General features: G+C 35.5%; 1 protein-coding gene across 1 annotated transcript; it reads right to left on the reverse strand.

Moving 5' to 3' along the window:
• Window positions 1-6,807: 6,807 nt before the first annotated feature.
• Window positions 6,808-19,413, reverse strand: LOC106168476 (RNA 3'-terminal phosphate cyclase-like protein). Its single transcript, XM_013547545.3, has 9 exons — window positions 19,250-19,413; window positions 17,715-17,786; window positions 16,752-16,927; window positions 16,228-16,302; window positions 13,356-13,480; window positions 12,908-13,033; window positions 12,511-12,670; window positions 8,316-8,419; window positions 6,808-7,606 (listed from the first exon to the last, which is right to left on the reverse strand). The coding sequence occupies exons 1-9, from the start codon at window positions 19,377-19,379 to the stop codon at window positions 7,435-7,437; spliced, it is 1,140 nt and encodes a 379-aa protein (XP_013402999.3). The 5' UTR covers window positions 19,380-19,413; the 3' UTR covers window positions 6,808-7,434.
• Between the last annotated feature and the right edge of the window lie 8 nt (window positions 19,414-19,421).

Below are 19,421 nucleotides of genomic sequence, written 5' to 3' on the forward strand. Positions count from 1 at the left end.
AGACTTGTTAATGCATATGATTATTGTTTTTTCTGTTGTTTTCTTATCTGTGATTTCTCCAGTGTTAAGTTCTTTTTTTAATTCCTTTTTCTGATCTTTCGTGCAAAAAATCCAACTTCCCTGTGTGGCTAATGGTTTCTTTCTGCTATTGCTCATATTCAAGCAAAGGGAACGTATTGCTAGGAGATTATTATAGAGTTGATGATAGATGATGATGATGACAGGCCCGGGTGTCAAGAAAGGCCATATGCATAATAATCATAATAGAAATTTGATATCATTGTGGAAGCCAGGTATAGCTGTATCTCTCTTTTTTATTGTGCTTCACTGAGTTATTGGACTAGTTTGATTTGGACTTTTTCGCATATAGGGGTAATGAGTTACGAGGACCACTAAGTAAGTGTTATTTTTGCGTTCATCTTATTTTTCATGTTATGAAACTTGAGATAATTATCAGATGACAGCGAATATATAAAAGCCTTCGGCGTTTTTTGAAGCATTCTTAAAACGGGTAAAAGGCAACTCGGCGAACGCGATACCAAGATATATCGTTTTGGATGTTGGATTTCTGAGGAATCACCGTGCGCCGTTAATATTCTCTCACGAGTCTGTCCTCCCTGAGACCGACGCTCCACAGGTTAAGCTCACGGGATTTGTGCAATTTACCTTTTAATTGAAAAGGAAAGGACACGCAGTAAATTAGATGCTTAATTATGTGTACTTAGATAATATCGCTTTAAATGGAAGCAATTTATCAATTTTGACAAGAGCTACTAACAACTTTCGGAGTAAGGCAAGAGTTGGTTTAATGAAGAAAAACGCCATTGAATCGTTGTTGATAATTTGATGATGTGAAAAGAAGGGGTTGATTTAGGACTACATAATTGCACAAGTACTATAATTGTAATGTGTTTAATGAGCAAGCATTTGCCTTAAATCTACTTATTTCAGGTGATGAATAAGAAATAACAAACGCCAAGCCGTTGGCATGTACACTTTTGTCTGTCAAATAAAACTATTACGTATTTGATTAGAACCTTGCGAAATGTGTGTCTTTTCTGTTTAATGCGTGTTAACAATTGATAAAACAGTACACGGTAAAATCAGAAATAAGATCCTCTAAATGCCAGCCACAATATTACCATTTTACTTATAGATGCCCAGTAAAACCCAATATCGCCATCTTGTTTGCTATCAAATGGACAACCCCAGCAAGATGACTCGTACGTACACGTACACGTTCAACGTCCTGCCGAAACTCTCTATTATCGACGTAAAAGCAGCACGAAAGAAGACGAAAATAAGTAGGCCTACACGGTATAAACACATGCCAAGTAGTACAGTATATATAAATTACGCAATGGTGGAGCGCCAATGCATTTGTCTTAATCTGGATCCCAAGAAGATTCAAGTTTCAGGAAAACAGATCCCTAATCACTTTCTGCAATCCTCAAAGGTATCAGACAAACGAACTTTGATCCTTGTTCTGTTCCGCGCGGAATAAGAATTAATGAGCATTGTTTTATCATGACGGATGAAGGATAGCGGGAAGGGGTGCTGACTTCAATTTTAACCCTCCCATCTACAAATGGAAAACAATAGGCCCCTTTTTACCAGCCTAAAATCATCTTAATCTATATCCGAGTCCATGATTGTGATTCTAACTCGTCCTAAACTGTGCCAATGAATATGCCAAAACTGAGTTGCAAATTCAGGCAGATTTTCAATCTGCATTGGCGATATACCAAACGATACTTTGCCTTGACAATACCAGAATGGCAGTTGTGATTTTGTCTAGGCAAATTACAAATAATACCTTTGTGCTTAACTGTCGTTTGGAGAATGTTCAAAAGATTGACTTTATTTTAATTATAAGACCATTTGAACATTATATTACATACCATCTCATTATTAAGTATTTGTTACACTACAATAAACAATACATACATATACAAAACGCATGATGCAGCCCTTGTTAAACTTATCGGTTGAGTCTAATTCAGCTGTATAAAAAAACTGTAAATCTATTTATTTTTCGGAAAGTCATACGACAAAGAAAAAGTTATAGTAGAATATGGGATAACTAAAACATAAACCTCAAAATTGAAAGTATTAAATCACTCAGTTTCAGTTTTATTTAAATATCTGAAAGCATTAATATGCAACACTGAATTTAAAAAGAAGTAAACAAAAAACTGGCAGTTTTATTTCTTGTTTAGTTGTACATGTGTTAGATGTGCAATAAGTGACAATGAAAAAGGGAGGCAGCACATGTTTTGCTGTACGTTCTACCTGTTGTATTGCATTACATATATGTACAGGTATGTACTAAAACAGAAAGTCGTAAGGATTATGCTCAGGCATCCACAATGAACAGAGTCCGATTATGGAATAATTTCTTCCTCTCAGAGAGGTTGTAGGGAGTGGCAGTATTGCACATTTCGAATTGTTTTTAAACTAGCTAGCCTAGGTAAAATTCCTTCTGCCACCTCGCCAAGGCGGCCTGAAAACCCGCTTAGATTTGCATCTTTACTGTGACAAATACACATGCTCAGGGTGGCCATTAACACCGAAGCTGGGGGTCCTTGACGCATACATTTGTTAACACTACTCAAAGTGATAAAAAGATTTTTCTGTTGGGATTAAAATTGCCGTCGTGTTTTAAATCCCCATGAAAACAGTGAAATAGAAATCCTGACGCACTATCAACAAAACTTAAAGGAAAGTTTCGCTATCAAAGAATCGTACGATGTTGGTTTTAGTACCCTAGGTTCTAGATTCCGGTATTGCCAGCTCGATCTTGATTTCATATATAACCCATGTCGCAATACCAGGTAATTATTAGTAAAAGCGACTCCATCACAAGGTATATATTTAACAAGCTAGCTTTTACGTTGCTCTGACACTCAGGGTAGGTTTTAGCTACCTCATATCATAATTTCCCTATCCCGAGTTTCAGAGTTGCTTGGTCTCTGTTTGATTAACGATCAAATTATATAAGTGAGTTCTATAGGTCATAAGATTAAGAAAGTACTCCATTTATTTAAGTGTTAATCGCGTATCTCATCCCTTTCCGATTGGCATAGAAAACCCTTACCAAGAAAAATGGGTTTTGCAGCAAAGGATCTTCATAGATAAGTCGTGAAATAATGATAAACAAAGGCAGGAACTGCAACTCTGTGACTCTCCAAATGCGAATGAAACAACACCTTAAAATCGATAGTCAAAATGCATGACTAAGATGCTTCAATTTAAAGCATGAAAAAATGCTTCCAAGTTAAGACTATGAAAGGCATTGAAAATACCACTAGAGTTGATAATGCTAAAGTAGCCGGTTGATTACATTCCACAAATAGAATGTTTCTTTGCTCAGAGAAAAAATAATAGCTTGTGAGATTAATACATCTTTCTTTTGCTGCGAGGCGCAAATCTGTATCATTTGATTCATTTCTCTATTATTCCCATTGGCTGCAACGTGATATTCTATATACATGTACACTATTGATCAAAAAGGTTGTCACACCTCAAACTTCTTCTTTTTGTTTACAAATCATCATACTGCAGTTGCAAACCGTTTTAAATAGTGTTATTGTGTTTTTTTTTTACTTCAGATACTATATCTAACATGACTTAGAGTATAAAAAAATACCGGTGTAAATACCCATATCTTGCCAACGTGTATTCAAAGAAAAGGGGAAAAACACATATTCAAATCTGATGACGTTCTACAGTGACATATTTAGAAATAAAAAAAATCCATTGAAAAGACAAAGCTAATTATCGCCAAAACTCTACACTTCCAAGGGACGTTCCCCAGCAAGTCTACAGACTCATTTACCATCGATGGGGTACATGGTATTTGGCAGCAAAGTGATCAATGGCCAGGTTCGGTTCCCCTGGACTCATGGCGGTCTTTAATGGGGTGGACTATTGGGATGAATTGGAGCAAATGTATGGAAGAGACCAACTGGACCAATCTGGACGAACTCCGCCATGCTTTCCAGGAACAATGGGACAATATCTCAGAAAATAGAATTTTGACGGTAGTTGAAAACTGGGGATAGTTGCTGTTTAGGGTATATCCCTAATAATCACGAAACATTGCTTACCACAGAAGGCTGCATACGCAGTTTTACTTAACAACCAATTTTACATCGAACGTGACATTTATTCCATATGGTCGTCATTTTTAAATTTACTATAAGGTTTCTGAATTCTTACACAAGATATAACAGCTGCACGCAGTTCAATTTCAACATTACTATTACTTTCACCAGTTAACGGAAATCGACAGTGTTAGGAGGCAAATAATAACGGCCTTTCACTATCTGACTGGTATCCTCTATCAGTTTGTTCACAAGTGCTAGATAATAGTATTTTGAATTATTATATTGGAAAAAATGTTAACCAACTTTTGCTTATGCAAAGGGACTTTCATTCCTTATTAAGTTTTGGACCCTGGATTTGCAGCACGCACGCAATATGCACCTGAAGACTCAGGTGGTTTAGTATATGTGATTACTTGCCAGCAGATCAGCGTTTTTTTTTTTTTTTTCGAGTGAACGTCGGGAAGCTTTCAACGGAATTACAACTAGAAAAGCACTCAAAAAGCGCAAAGATCCAACAAGACAGTTTTATTCTCCTTATCATTTAAATAATGGATCACTACCAAAAACAACCGCCACAACCGATGTGTTTGCTACAGCTACATCACAAAACAGGGGTTGAGGGGTATCTTCAAACCTCCATAACGCTGGAATAATCTTGTCGTTTAACTTTGTACTGCAATTGTAACCGCGGACAGAATAACAAAAAAGGTCCTTATGTAAGAATACTTTGACCACTGCAAAAGTAAGTGACAAATGAAACGGGTGACAACAATCGAGCGCCAAATGGTCGTTTATCTTACTATGTCTTTCATTACGTAGCCTTTAGCTAGAGTAATAGGCAGGCTCTCAGTCAATGCTTCTGTCATGTTTGTAATAAATGGGAAACACTTAGCGTTAATAGTGTAAAATCACAGTGTGTGTAGCCTTCAGCACGTCTCTTTTATCCAGTCTATATCATTTGTACGTAATCGCATGTCATCTCCACTTAAAACTGGATCACAAGTAACGAATGATCGCTCTCAGCGGAGAACCGCACAGTCAGCACTGCCGATACGTGGTAATATAAGGAACTGCTGTAATTCAGCCAAAGCGCTCTTCACTGCATTCCATTTCTCTCTCAGCTGCTGGGTGTATTTATATAATATGCAAAATAAATATGGCATTCTTGGAATATTTCCTTTCTGGTTACTTCGTCTTCAAGCTCCCTTCAACGCCGCACGACAAGGTGTGGCTTAATTATGATAAATGATTCACCAGTGCGACCCCCTGGTAATTATACAGGAATAAAAGGTAACACAGAGCCTAATACCGGGCGGATCTTTGGTGTTCCTTTTAGTTTATTAATGGGCCTTATTTGTGTTCATTATATACGAAGATCCTATCACTCATATGCTGGTGTCTTCCTTCGAGATCAAGCCCTAGACCTATGTTATTTCATTAGTGTTTAGATGATACCATAAATACATGAAGGTTCCGTCTGTCTGTGATGATAAATAATCGTAAGAAAAGTGAAAATTGGTCGTTATTGAAAAAATAATTGAGACTTTTTTTGGTGGGAGGCAAGGCGGGGGTTGCAATTACACAGTAAAAGGAGGGGTGAACGAGGGAAATGATTTTCTTTGTTGGGGATTACGCAGTAGGATTTCACTTTGTGCACTCGTCCACTCGTTCTTGCCAATACCCAATGATGAATTGTTGCAGCTAAATAGATGGGAAACGTCGCATTTCTCTTAATGACCATACTCCCAGATCTGTTTGAAGTAAATTCAATCAATACCATCTACTAGATACAGATAACTTAATTACCATAAAAGAGTTCACGTTTCCAGCTCTGCTTTTGACATGTGATCAAAATGACAAAGTCCGTGTTGCGGACAAGGGGTCTTTCGCTTGGGCAAGTTTTTTTTGCTTTGAATTAGTCATTCTGGTTTTCCATGAAAATTATTATCTATAGGAAATTTTCATACAATACCGACTGATGCAGTCGGATTTCACGTTTTTTGCTTTGTTTTGTGTGTGTGCGCGCGCACGTGCTCGCCCATTGTTTCTTGCCCATTCGATTGATAAATTGTCACGGCTAAATAGACAGGAAATGTTGCACATCTCTTAATGACCATACTCCCAGATCTGTTTGAAGCAAATTCAATCAATACCATCTACTAGATACAGATAACTTAATTACTATAAAAGAGTTCACGTTTCCAGTTTTGCTTGGTAAATGTGGTCAAAACGACAAGGCACGCGTTACGCAATCTCCCACGAGTCCCCACATTTCTGCAAGTCTGAAAAGTTGCCCCCACAACGTCTTTTTTAATACTCTTCCTTATTTTCTTTTTCGGGTCCTGTGTTTGATAACAGTTCCACACTAAAGCCTTGTGTTCCACGTCAAATAACCAGATGTCTATGTCGTCGTGTCCACCATAAAGGAAAAATACATATAGCAGTGTTATGTCTTGGATGTTTGTTCGCATCATTTATAGAAAAAAATTTAACAGCAGTCGCTTCAAGTTATCAAATCGATCAATACCATTTACTTAATCAGAAGAAATTTAAGTTATCAAAATCTTTGTTTAGATCACTTTTTATCAAACTATTTCTCATTCACAATATTTTAATTTCCAGCGCATGTAATGGCTATTATACCATAGTTCGGAGGTTATTGAAATCAAATATACATTAATTCCACACAATGTACTAATACAGTAGATAAAGTTTATATTTTTTGTTCATGTTTAAATTAAAAGAGCATGTTGCTTAAGTTACTTTCAATCTTTTCAAGCAAATTGTATAGAGATAATGGATACGATTGAGAAATTCCATCATTCATCGTCACTATTAAATCCCTTACTATACGTACAACAAACAAGGCAAATAAACTTACAATAACTTCTTTTCAAATTAATTTAACACAACAACAAAAATGGATTTGACACAGGCAAGCTTCCTCTGTAAAGGCCGGTAGCATTCATCCCCAGGGCTCATACCATGTGGCAAATTATGTTGTCAAGGGGTACATTTGGGAGACATCAAATGAAATATACAGCTTTCCACTTTAAAAAAAAGCCAATAATTTACCTGAATAATATACTTATTAGCTGAAACAAAGACCGTGCTTTGGAAACAAGGAAAACTCTTGTAGGAGTTGGGGGAATGCTTTGTCTTCATTATGAAAAAGCCATAATTTAAAGAGGAGAAATATGCCCCGTTGAGCCTCCCAGTTAAATGTCAAACTGCCCCTGTAGATTTGGAATACTGCATTATGGCTGGGGGCACATATCTGCTCTGGCCAAATCAGATAGTGAAAATTGATTGAATGGCGCTGAGGTCAGAGAATGACTTTGCTGAGGTTTGTATAGCCAACACCAACACAAGTCAGGACAAGTTTGTCCCCTCCAGTGTTAAGCTCTTCCTCATTGTCATCAGTTCCTTTGTTCGATTTTGTTTCTATCTTAAAAGTAACTCCAAAAAAGTCTTTTATGTGCCTTAAAAACTGGATTCTGAAACAAAAGAGAGAGAAAATTTAAAAGAATGTGATAAATAGGGCACTTCCAATATAATCCACTATAACTGTACTGTGCACATAAAGGAAATATTAAAGTATACAAAGAAAAGCATTAAAATACACTTTAAAACAGATGTGCATATAAATGCTGAAGAAATACAAGCCTACACCACTTACTACTTGTACAATGGATACCCTTAGGACACTCACACATACTACAAATTCATTCAGTTGTACATAAGAACTTGATGGATATTTTTTAAAAGAAAAGGAAGACTAACATTTGCCAAAGTTGAATCTATGTCCTTGAGGTTTATTAACTGGTGAAAGACCAGCATTTTAGGACAACTTTGAAGCTTCATCATCTTACCACAGTTAATGGAAGTTCTGATGAAAAGCAATCCCCACCTAACCCCCAGGCCAACAAGAAATTTAAGGTACTTCAAATAAATGTGCTCGAAAAAGGAAGAGAAAAGATAACTGTACTTCTGTAATGGGGTGGATTTTCAATGAGACAGACAGACAGACAGACACAGAATAGCTGACAGACATATAGCCCTGAAAGAAAAGGGTGACAAAATGATACTCGGTTAGATTTCAAATAGACAAACAGTACAGCTACAGAAAGAGAAATTCAGCCTGAATTTAACATTTAAAGACATTAGTCACTAGATCTGTAAGATAAAAAGGAAGCAGAAACTCACGTGTATGGTGTTAGAGGTCCGGTCAGTATTTTGGAGACGTCTTGCTGTCCAAGACACATTAATAACACTGCTAAACTCTGACTGGAAGAATCTACACAGCCACCCTGGAATGATCAATACACCAAACATATTACCAAAGAGTCGTGCTTTTTTCTAAAAAAATTTGTCATAGTGACTTTAAATATCTTCAGTAAAATTTTGGTAGTCTATTGCTATCATATTTAGCTTTCAGTTTATTAGTAATTAACAATTTAAGTTGCAAAGTACATGAAGTTGCATTTCTTTCTACCAGAGACTCTTCCAGCTGTTATAAAACTGGATGAAAGAAGATGTCCAATTTTGGCACAGTAAGAAGGGTCTTTGGTAGAGATGAAAGTTGTGTAGCTGCTCCAATGTTTCAGTGTTTTTTAATTAGGCTATTATCACACATCTGGGGCAGTTACATGTGGTATGAATCTGGCTAACTGTGTCTGTCTTGGATTTTCCATATGCAATTTAAGACTGAAAAACTGAATCATGGAAATATGAGATTGCATTATCCACATGAAAATTAAAAAGAAGTTTCCAATTTTGAGCCATAATAGGAAACCAATACAAATATTACACTATAAGAATTAACCTACCAGGAGAATTCTTTGAACACCCTTTACATACATATATAAAAAAAAAAAACTGCTCTCTATAAATTGTGTCTAGTCCACAGTTACTTAAAAAAAAAAAGAATCTGCAAATTGTATGATTTTTGCATGATTGGATGTGAGGGTATGAGACACATTACAGAGAACATATCAAATGACCCATTATTTCTGGACTGTTATGTAATAGCACTGAATACCTGCTTGCTTTTTATTGTTGACAAAAGTCAGCCACATCTGAACAACAACTAATGTGGATACTTATCAAATTCAAAGAATCCAAGTGTTTGGTTTCTTCCAGCTAATCAGAACCATCATCTGTCACAGAAATAATGTCAACATCTAACAATTTATCTGATCAAACAGGATGGCCAAGTTGCCAGCAACAAGACTCATAGTGAAAATGAAGTGCCTGTAATTTTGATTTTTGATTTATTTGAATGTCATTACACAGAGATGCTCACTTTGCAGAAATGATATTGATAATTCTTTCAAAAAGTGAGTATACTTTCTTCTGTTTTCTTCTATTAAAATATAGATAATACCATCTTTATCAAAATAATAGATGAACCAATTAACGAAGGCAACATAATTAATAAGAAATTAAAAAACTAACTGTGAAAAAGAGAAAAAGCTCAAAATTAATTATAAAAACCTCAATAGAACAGTGCTTCAAAATCTTTATCTCTTAATCCCAACTCCATAAAAAACCAACCTCATACCCTTCTATCTCTATCTGTCTCAAATTGCACTTAGACGTGGTTAAGTGATTTCCGGGAAAAGTGTCTCCACATTGTCAACATCATTTGTCAACCAGCACATTAGTTTCCAACAAAACACTACAAATAAATCCAAGTTCACACTATTTGGGTATGACTTTCAATAATTTACGTGTAAGCTACTTACTGTAGACCTAGCCAATGTCACTTTACACACATTAATTGGTGAAAATAAATACTTAGTCAAAAGAAAGAAGCAACATTTCCCAAGAGAATGAACATCACCAACAGGTTGTCCTGTCAAATAAACATGACCAAGCAGCGAATATCAACCTCAACTTTATATAGTAGTATTCCAAAGGAAAGAGAAGAACTATTTATTATAAATTATCTATGCAACAGTCCTCAGTTTGATTTACCTGAAAATAATTGTTAAATGATAGTGGCAAATATGCTCTAAAGACTTGCTTCTTTGTAGCATCTTTTATGTCATAAAAGTAACCCAGGTACTCCGGTACTGAGACAACAAATTCTAAGCTTTCACTGGAAGTAATTACAAGAAGTTTGAACTAAATAATAATAATAATAATAATAATAATAATAATAATAATAATAATAATAAATAACTCAAAGCATGTGTCTTTAAAAAAAATCGATAGTTCTTCTAAAAACTTTTTGTGATATGTTTCATAATCATCAAATATAATTTACAATCAAACCTTAACAAAATGTGCTCACAATCACATCATGAGTAATTAATGCATAATATTAATATCTAATTGATCATTTATACAAAGTGCCATCACTATTATGTGTAATTATAGCATAACACACTATAAGCTTGTATATTCTCGTGTAGTTTCAAAATGTGGCAAAGAAAATTAACTGGCTTCTTAAATGTAATAGAGTTTCAAAATTGATTAATTAAGGGTTGTCAACGAAACAGATTGCATTTCAAGGGCGACAAATCTGTCGAAGTTAATGTTTTGAAAATAATGAGTGAATCAAGACTAATGGAGCTGAAACCTAAAAAAAAAACATAGCTTTCATTTAATCAGCTTGAAAGGGCAGAATCTGAGTTTCATTTTCTTTATACATAGCCTATGCTAATGCCCAAAGGCATGTTGCAGCTTTTGAAGTTATAGGACACTGCCCCTACTAAAAAATAATATTTTTATTCATAGTAAAAAATACAAGAAATGCCTGATCTAACTCTAACTGTTAAACGGTAGAAGCCCTTTCATATAACAACAGAACATTTTGACAATTTGGACATGAAATCAGTAAGGCCATTTTTACATTGTAAGTTACACGTATCAAAACTCTTAGACTTCAGGGGCGGATTTAGGTCGTCTTCTGGGTCTTCCGGAAGACGGTCAGATTTTTAAGTTTACATTGACGGGTATCTAATATTTTCTGTCGGAAGACGGTCAAAAATTGAGGACAAATTAACAAAGATATTTTGGAAGACTGTCAGAAAATATCTCTGGATCCGCCCATGGACTTGTCCTAACAAGTAATTATACTACATGTTTTTTTTCTCACATTCATAAGTTTGCTTCCAACTGTTTGAACCAGTCAAAATTAATCTGGTGAACTGGCCATATTTCAAGCACACTGTAGGTGCCTTTCTTGCATAACAGCCCTTCTACTCAGTTGTCAATCTCCCTAAGTATTTCAATGCAGATACTTGTAATGCATGATGTGAAAAGGTCCTTAATTATAGGCCAAGACTGTAAGACACACTTCATCTCCTCTCACTCAACCAAAGAAGTTTTTTTTGTCAAAGTATCCCACTTCACACAAATAATAAACCCATCTTTGGTGTCTTCTTTGATTACATCATATCAAGGAGATAATGTCATTGCCTCTGCAGACACTGAGCTTCAGCACAATTTACACACTAGGATTCTCGGGCAGCAGTGGGCTTCACTTTAATCTCTTAAGTAACAGCAACTGCATGTGCTCTGCTTTAAAGTAATCCAATTGCATTTAAATACTAACAAGTTTACAATCAAAGACCTCCAGATATATGAAAAACCAATGAGCTGAACAACAAAATGATTTTTAAATTCATGTTCACAATTTGTCAACTGTAAAATAAAATGGCAATAATTTATCCTTTTCCAGTCTACTAGACAGTAGTCACTTCTCACCAGTTATATTTTGCAGTTTTTTCTCAATTCACACTTATTAAAAAATCTCAACATGAGTCTTCATCATAAACTGCTGGACTTAATATTTAATGCAGTTATTGTTCCCAGTGACTTACAATATTACAAAGTCATCCTGAGCAATGAGAATACTCCTAGGCACTTATTTCAATTAAAAAATAAAAACCATCTGGGAAATCTTAGTAGAAAGTGTCATGACTCTTTGTTGGAAGCCACCTAGACACGAAAATTAACCACTATGAATAAAATAGAGATCCTCTGCTTTTCGCTATGCCATCTTAGGCTCTGTAGAGAAGACAGAATTACACTGAACAAAACAACATGTCACTGCTTTTCCCGTTATATCAAAGAGCGGTTGCAGCAACAGAAAGCCAGACAGTAATACAGCAGTTTATGACCAGAAATTCAATCTGTTATCAACATTTCTCTAAACCAATGTAAATGTAATTATGTTAATTGGTCAAGGCTAAATTACTTTTCCAATTGCCAAATAGCACAGGGATAACTTACATATAAATGTGATGATCTTTTTCTAGGTGCAATTTCACTTGAGGAAGCTGGCATTTTTTTTCTAAATTCAATATGGTTCAACACCCTTGACAGAGATCTAATTTTCTGCAAAATGTTAATGGTTTCTGTAGACACATCCTGAAAAAAAAACACCTACCCTGTGTATTTCCTTCAATAAGTGTTTGGCAGCGTCTTTTCCCAAATCCTCAGGAACTGTAGGCCCTGCCTCAGAGCCTTTGACATTGGAAGCAAGCTCAGCTGTTAGGAAAGCACCATTAGTTGTCTCTGCAACAAGTGTTAAACCAAAGCCTGGAGACCTATAAAACAAAATAGTCTGTTTAAAAAACATTGGCAAGTGAATGGATTGTAGTCAACTTGTCATCAATTACCAAGGTGTTCAACTACTGTTTGTGAATTTATCAATGCAACAAAATACACTTGTGCAAAAGTGCATATATTTTTTTTAGTTAAGCATGCTTTTTAAAAGAAGTACTTGAATCTTAAACACTATGGAAAACTGTCATTTAAAAAAATCTACATGAATGCAAACTTACTTTCCAGATTGACTTCCTTTTTGATGATCGGTGTATATGTATATATCAGCTAAACACTGGTTTAAAACACTTCTTACAGAATCCACCATTCTGTTTGTAACTGCAGGAGACACACGTGTTGCCCAGCTGACAACTGGTTAAGGAGGCTTAATTCTTCATTTCATGTTACATGTTTAACTCAACTACTTTCAAGTTCACTTTTGACCATTGCTGACACTTTTGAGTGAAGGCAGAAACAGTTACTTCCAAAAAATACCTGATCTGAATTTTAAACCTGAAGGAGGACCTCTTTTCATCCCAGAAAAATCATCGTGCTTTATGTTAAAGATGCAAAATATATAAACAAATTCAAACCAGTTTATATAAATTGTAATATATCTGTTTAGACTTAAATCTTATCTTTCAATTCATCCAAGAATCTTAGTTATTTACTTCTTATTAAAGATACGCCACACCCCGTATTCTCTTCACTTTGCCTGGATCTGTGAACTGAACTGGGCGTAGTTTCTGTCTGGTGGGACACTTAAAGATAACCTCCCCTCCTCCTTCAGGGGCTGCCCCACGTTTGATTATCTGAAAGAAGTCAATGATAAGAGACATCAGACAACAATTTAACATATGCTTGCTAATTCGAAAATAATGAATTTGAGATGCACTTTAGTTCAAGTCCAATGGGCTCCCCAACTGTGTTGTCTAAATATGTATGTACTTGAAGGGAACTTGGGCATTGTTCACATGAAAAATCCAAATTCCAAAAAACCATTGGCGGTATCTAGTGTTCACGGTCTGTACCCTGAATAATTAACTAGCAGAGCGAGCGATTTACTTCCAAAGCTGTAATTTAATCTCCGTTGCACTCGGAGGAGATTTTGACACCTGGACACATGAGCAGTAATAATTTAGAGAGAAAGAAAATGGCAGTTGCGGTTGCTTTGAAAAATGTGTTTGTCGATTTTGTGCAACAACAAGATGTTGAAAATGAGGTCCATATACACATGACAGATATGAGTGCAACCTTCATAATCTGATGGCAAGAGATACTACTGTGCATGCGTTCAGGTGTCAGAATCTCCTCCGAGCGCAGCCGAGAATTAATTACAGCTTTGGAAACTACTTGCTCACGCTGCTAGTTAATTACGCGGTGGGGTATTCAGGGCACAGACCATGATCACTAGATACCGCCAATGGATTTGTAGATTTTTGGAATTTGGATTTTTCATGTGAACGATGCCTTAAATTTACCACAGGCACTATTGGTCAATGTTATATCTTCCAATCCATATATTGCATAATAAAATGGGGAAACAAACAGTTATTACATCATCTTTCTTTTGGTATACAGCATGTTGATGAGATGACTCATTTGGTGAAGTCAATAACCTCCTCTTTGCATACACCCTTTAAGTATGAAAGCCAGTAGTACACAAGCACAAAATCACATTTCTTGTTCACAGAGAAACATTCAAGGGAAACACAACATTCTATTGATTTATTCCTGATTTTAGTTGGCCTCCGCCCTGTTTCAAACCAAGACCTATGTAAGGTTCTGTTTCAATTAAGTTTTCTTTGTGTTCCATCGTAAGATGGGTTGAGTTTGTAAAACTCCAACAGTCTATTCTGCACCACATAACGGACACACACGCAAACACACACAATGAGAACAGTTCCCATTTCACTTTATAATTCCTTTTTTCCTTGCTTCATTGTTCAATGTGGGTGTTACTTTCAGTTGCTTGGTTAGCATTATATTACAGTTAATAAGCAGAACATGAGAAGCGTGACAGTTGCTTTTCAAGAGATAAAGCAGTATTTTCTAAAAGTTCTTCATAAAAAATGAAGACATGACATGTATTGAATCTTAAAAAATGAAAAAAAAAACAATTGGTTTTATATTTCAACAAATTAAACAAAAAGCTGCCCAAAGCTAAATTTATTGCATATCAATGATAAACTGGCTTTATTCAAAACCAACAAAAACTGTTCTAGCCAAATATTACTGCCTGCAATATGATGAGATGTATCCTAACTACCACCAATACATATCTCTTCCAAACATCTTTATCTCTACTAATTTTGTCTTGCCATTTTTCAAAATAATGGGTGTTGCCATCATACTGTTACACATTCATTGTACATAATTCATTGTTCAGTTATCTTATTTCCCACCCCACCCATGAGTCACCGCTATTCCCAAAACTAAGTTTGATAGAAAAAATAATAGGAATCACCTGAGATGCAACAAGAAATACCTTTGAGGTAATGTCAACTTTTTAGGGATTAGGGAGACACTCTATGGGCTGGAAATGTTCTCTCAGAAGGCAATACAAAAGTGAAACCTAAAAACCTGGCAAATTCACAATGTTGTGCAATAGACAGTAATTCCACAGAGCTCATAAGAAGTTATACTGTACAAGTTTGAAAATTCCCCAAAGTAGAATTTTCTATGTCTACATATCCTGCAAAGCTACTTATCTTTCAGACTTTAAAAACTAAATAACAAATAAAAGTCCCTGATGCCGATAGTTCCTTTTGAAATGTACAGTAAGAAATGGTGCTCTAAAAATGGAACAAAACATCAAAACCAAAGTGCAAGGACTGGTCATGCAATTATTTGTGAGCAGGATAAAGTTGATTTCTCTCCCAACTCCCAGGAAAAATTAATCATTTTGTAAGGTAAATCTCATATAGAGTACCTTTAATAAAAAACAAGCAGGGCCTAAGGAAAAGTTGTCCAATGCTGTGTATGGTATAAGATGTAATGACAGTGAAATCAAGACTCACATGTGGGGGAAATAAAAGAGCAGCATGTACCAATACAGATGCCATGGCTCAGGTGACACATACCTTTCAGCACCTACCAAACTCCAGCCGTACTTTTGACATGAATGATGTTATGATCCTGGACAAAAAGGAGTCCTGACTGGCTCAGACACAGGTGAAAGAGACCATTCATGAGCGGGCTCAAAAACCCAGCCTTAACAAGCAAGGGGGCCTGAGATACCAAATACCAAATCTGTGGGCCCCGAGCCCTATGAAATATCATGATCTCTGTTTCAACATAAGATCCAGTATTAGAATTAGTATTTTTCATTATCTTAGTACTGGTAGAATATAACTTGATGAATCAAACCTTTCACTTTGATAACAGAAAATGTGACTTTGGGATGTTTCCAAATGTCAAAAGTATACAATTAACAAGTGATTTTTTTAAAATTGGAAGTTTCAAATTAGTGCCTTTAAGCATCCCTTTTGAATTTTTTCATCTACTGATTGATAATAGAGGGATAATTTCTAGTTTTGTTGCCCTTTAGATGATTTACCTTTAATTCCAATCCTTCATCTGTGCCAAGAAACTTCTTCAGTACAGGAAAGGTAGATAACTTTATTTGGTCCACCTTGAATAAAACAAAATGACAGATACATTATTTGACATCATCCACTGTCTCAGCACATGAAATCCAAAATAGAGCCATTCAATAAAACAAAACTGATTGATTCTAAATTCACAGTTATTTTGCATTTCTTTTTTTGGTGATGAATTAGTTTTTGTTCCTTTTTAACCAAAGACAGTAAATGCATGCTCATCCATCCATCCATACATACATACATACATTGCTTTACTGGAAGTTATGCCATTTGGGCACTGTGGAACAGTAAATAAAAAAGAGCACATACATGCTACAATATTTACAAAGCCACAATTTGAACAGCCATCCATTAAAACCCCAAGGTTTAGATAAGTCACATACACATACTAAAAATAGTTATTACTGTCTTTGTCTATAATAAACAACCTGTGTTTGTAATAAAGCTAAACCAGTATCTCCTGTTACTTAATACTCACTGATGGATCAATTTGATCATTGGTTATTCCCCTCAAGACGGCATGGATTGGCGTCTTGGAAAATGGTGCCAAGCACACTAAAGCCTCCAGGTAATACCCTATGGCTCTCTGTAAACTGCAGTCATGTTCTATTGACCCTCCTGGCAGCAGTCCAGGTTGGTAGAACATGGAGGTGCCTGGAGTTCGGATAGAGAATATAATTAACAAAACTAAGAGGTATAGGACATTCAACTTGTTTTTTTTTAATTCCTGGATAGATTAATGTAAGATTTGGTTGTGTAAAGTAATCAAGAAATTAATCGTTTTAAAAGAATGAAATATGTACTTGGTATGCAATATAGACTTCACCGTAAGTGATGTACATACCACTCAACCTGTCATGGACTGCTGGACTTAACATGAAAATCAATGCATTAGCACACCTACATGCATTTTTAATATTTTCATTTCTATAATTAACAATGCCACATTGCCAATCAATTTTGCCATCAAGAAAATAAGATTCATCTGCTAGCCTACCAAAAATTGGTTGGCTTTTCAGCAGTGTTTGACTTGAGCGGGTGAGAGGTAAGAAAAAGATCTGAGGACCTTCATCCATGTATCTTGGTGGTTGTACTAGCAGAACATCACTTTACATTATCTATAACTATATCCTCCATGCGTTAATATACTACATATCAAAAAGCTAAAAGGAGTGCTAACACGTAGCAATTTTATGCTATGCTGAGCTGCTAACTTCTACTGTAATTGTTCAGTTCTTCTATTGCTTCAAACATTGCACATCAATATTAGGTATACATGTAAATCAGCTATTTAGTATTACTCGATTCCCTACAGGCAACAGGTACTAATACCATAATCTTGAAACATTAACTAATATCCAGATTTAGGTATGATCACTGTAAACACAATACTCAGAAGTCAAATCAAACTCAACTGAAAGATGCCAGTTGTCATTTTTACCTGTTTCATTCACTTCTATCCTTGATCCATTGGTCAGCTTGTCAAGAAGCCTTATAAAACTAGCTTCAAATTCTGCAAATGAAAAGGTTTTAACATGATACATACTGTTACTTATCATCAGTTCAAAATTTTAAGTTAGTGTATGGGTTTACATGTTATCAATTCATACCATGTCAATTCTAATATGATACATGAATATATAAGACATGTATTTCTTGTTAGCAAAATCATAATGTTTCTTAATTTTTTCCCTCAAATTTAATTTTGATTTTAAATGCAGATAAAAGGACCATTTCGTTTATTTTCTTACTTTTTATCATGAATGTGGTAAACTGTGGCTTATATTTTTATCATGCCCCACTTTGATATCAATGAAGAATATCATTGTTATTATTACAGAGACAATGAAGTCTTAAAACAGAATTTCATCACCAACATTTCTATTTTACAGTATATAATTCCTGTTTTACTATAGCATAAAAGAGAGAAGTACAGTAAAAATATAATAAAATACCACTGGTGATCTACATATTACTGGTTTTTGTTTTTTTTTCTTTTGGGCAATCAATGACAGCTATTCATAATAATGTAGGGCTCACGTGTTCCATGTCTGTGGATAGGCATTCAATGGGCTTCTGAAGCAGTTTCGCATTATTATTATCGTGATTTGTGGACAGATTGGCAACAAAAATTTGTGATTTTTCAGAAGTGCAAGACAGGTGAAGGTTTAAGTTAAGAGGTTTGCTTGGAAACCTTTCAGTTGGTGTCTCCCAAACCACAATGCATCTTTTCTGCACCTACATCTTTCTTTCTGTGAAACATTATTGTCATGTGAAACTTACTACGTAGAAGTTGAATACATACTGTAGGACAGGAGTACCAGAGTTGTAGAGTCTATAGACCTATATGTTAGGTATATATCAAAATGCACCAGAGGTGCCACAATCATGTCCTGTATCATCACTGGCCAGCCTGTGACCAGCGACCACTGAGGCACCTCGTTTAACAACCTATACAAAAATCTTCTCTGCCTACTTTTTGTACTTTGTGAAAGTAAAGAATTATTTGTGATCTTATGCAACAAACCCCATGAAAATTGATCAAGGCAAAGTATGTTTTAAGTAGGCACAAAAGCACTCAGTGGTCACAGCTTCCTGGCTGAAATGGGAAGACACAATTGCCCTAATATCGCTATTTTAATAAAACTGTGATATTTCGTTCAATTTTAGAGATAACATCAAAATTCCATAAGTATAACATTCTGCATAAAAAGACCTTCAGAAGATAAAACAGATATATATACAGGGTTCAACCCTAAAAACAAGTTTTATTGGATAAGTTTGTCCCAGTTGGCTTTATTGAGTCATTTGCTGTGTATCTGAGGCCAGTTTAAGGTCTTACTTTACTGAGAGATTAATCATTTCATTAGTTTAGATTCACCTGAAGCAATGCCAATGGGTATCAGTGACTGACAGTACGGAGTCACACCAGTGTTACCCTAAGTGGACAACTTTTGAATTAGACCGTTTACAAACCTCTGATGCCTGGGTCGTCATCTTTGGACCGTATCTTTTTTATTTTAACAGCTTTACCGCTCAAAGTTGCTAAAATCAACCTCTGGCGAAAGAAATTTGACCCCTCGAAACTTCGCATGTTTGATGCCATGCTTGTTAATGGTAAGCGAAGCCACGATATTAATAGATTTCA

Source organism: Lingula anatina, chromosome 1 (genome assembly GCF_051362555.1).
Source record: "Lingula anatina isolate TDL-2025a chromosome 1, LinAna3.0, whole genome shotgun sequence".
NCBI lineage: Eukaryota > Metazoa > Brachiopoda > Lingulata > Lingulida > Lingulidae > Lingula > Lingula anatina.

Bases quoted from the DNA above. Each gene is read 5' to 3' on its own strand.
- LOC106168476 (XM_013547545.3), bottom strand. From the start codon at position 19,379: ATGGCATCAAACATGCGAAGTTTCGAGGGGTCAAATTTCTTTCGCCAG. The intron at 17,787-19,249 runs GTTTGTAAACGG...TTTCATTTGCAG, and splicing joins TGACGACCCAGGCATCAGAG to AATTTGAAGCTAGTTTTATA. The intron at 13,481-16,227 runs GTAAATCATCTA...GACTTCTTTCAG, and splicing joins ATGAAGGATTGGAATTAAAG to ATAATCAAACGTGGGGCAGC.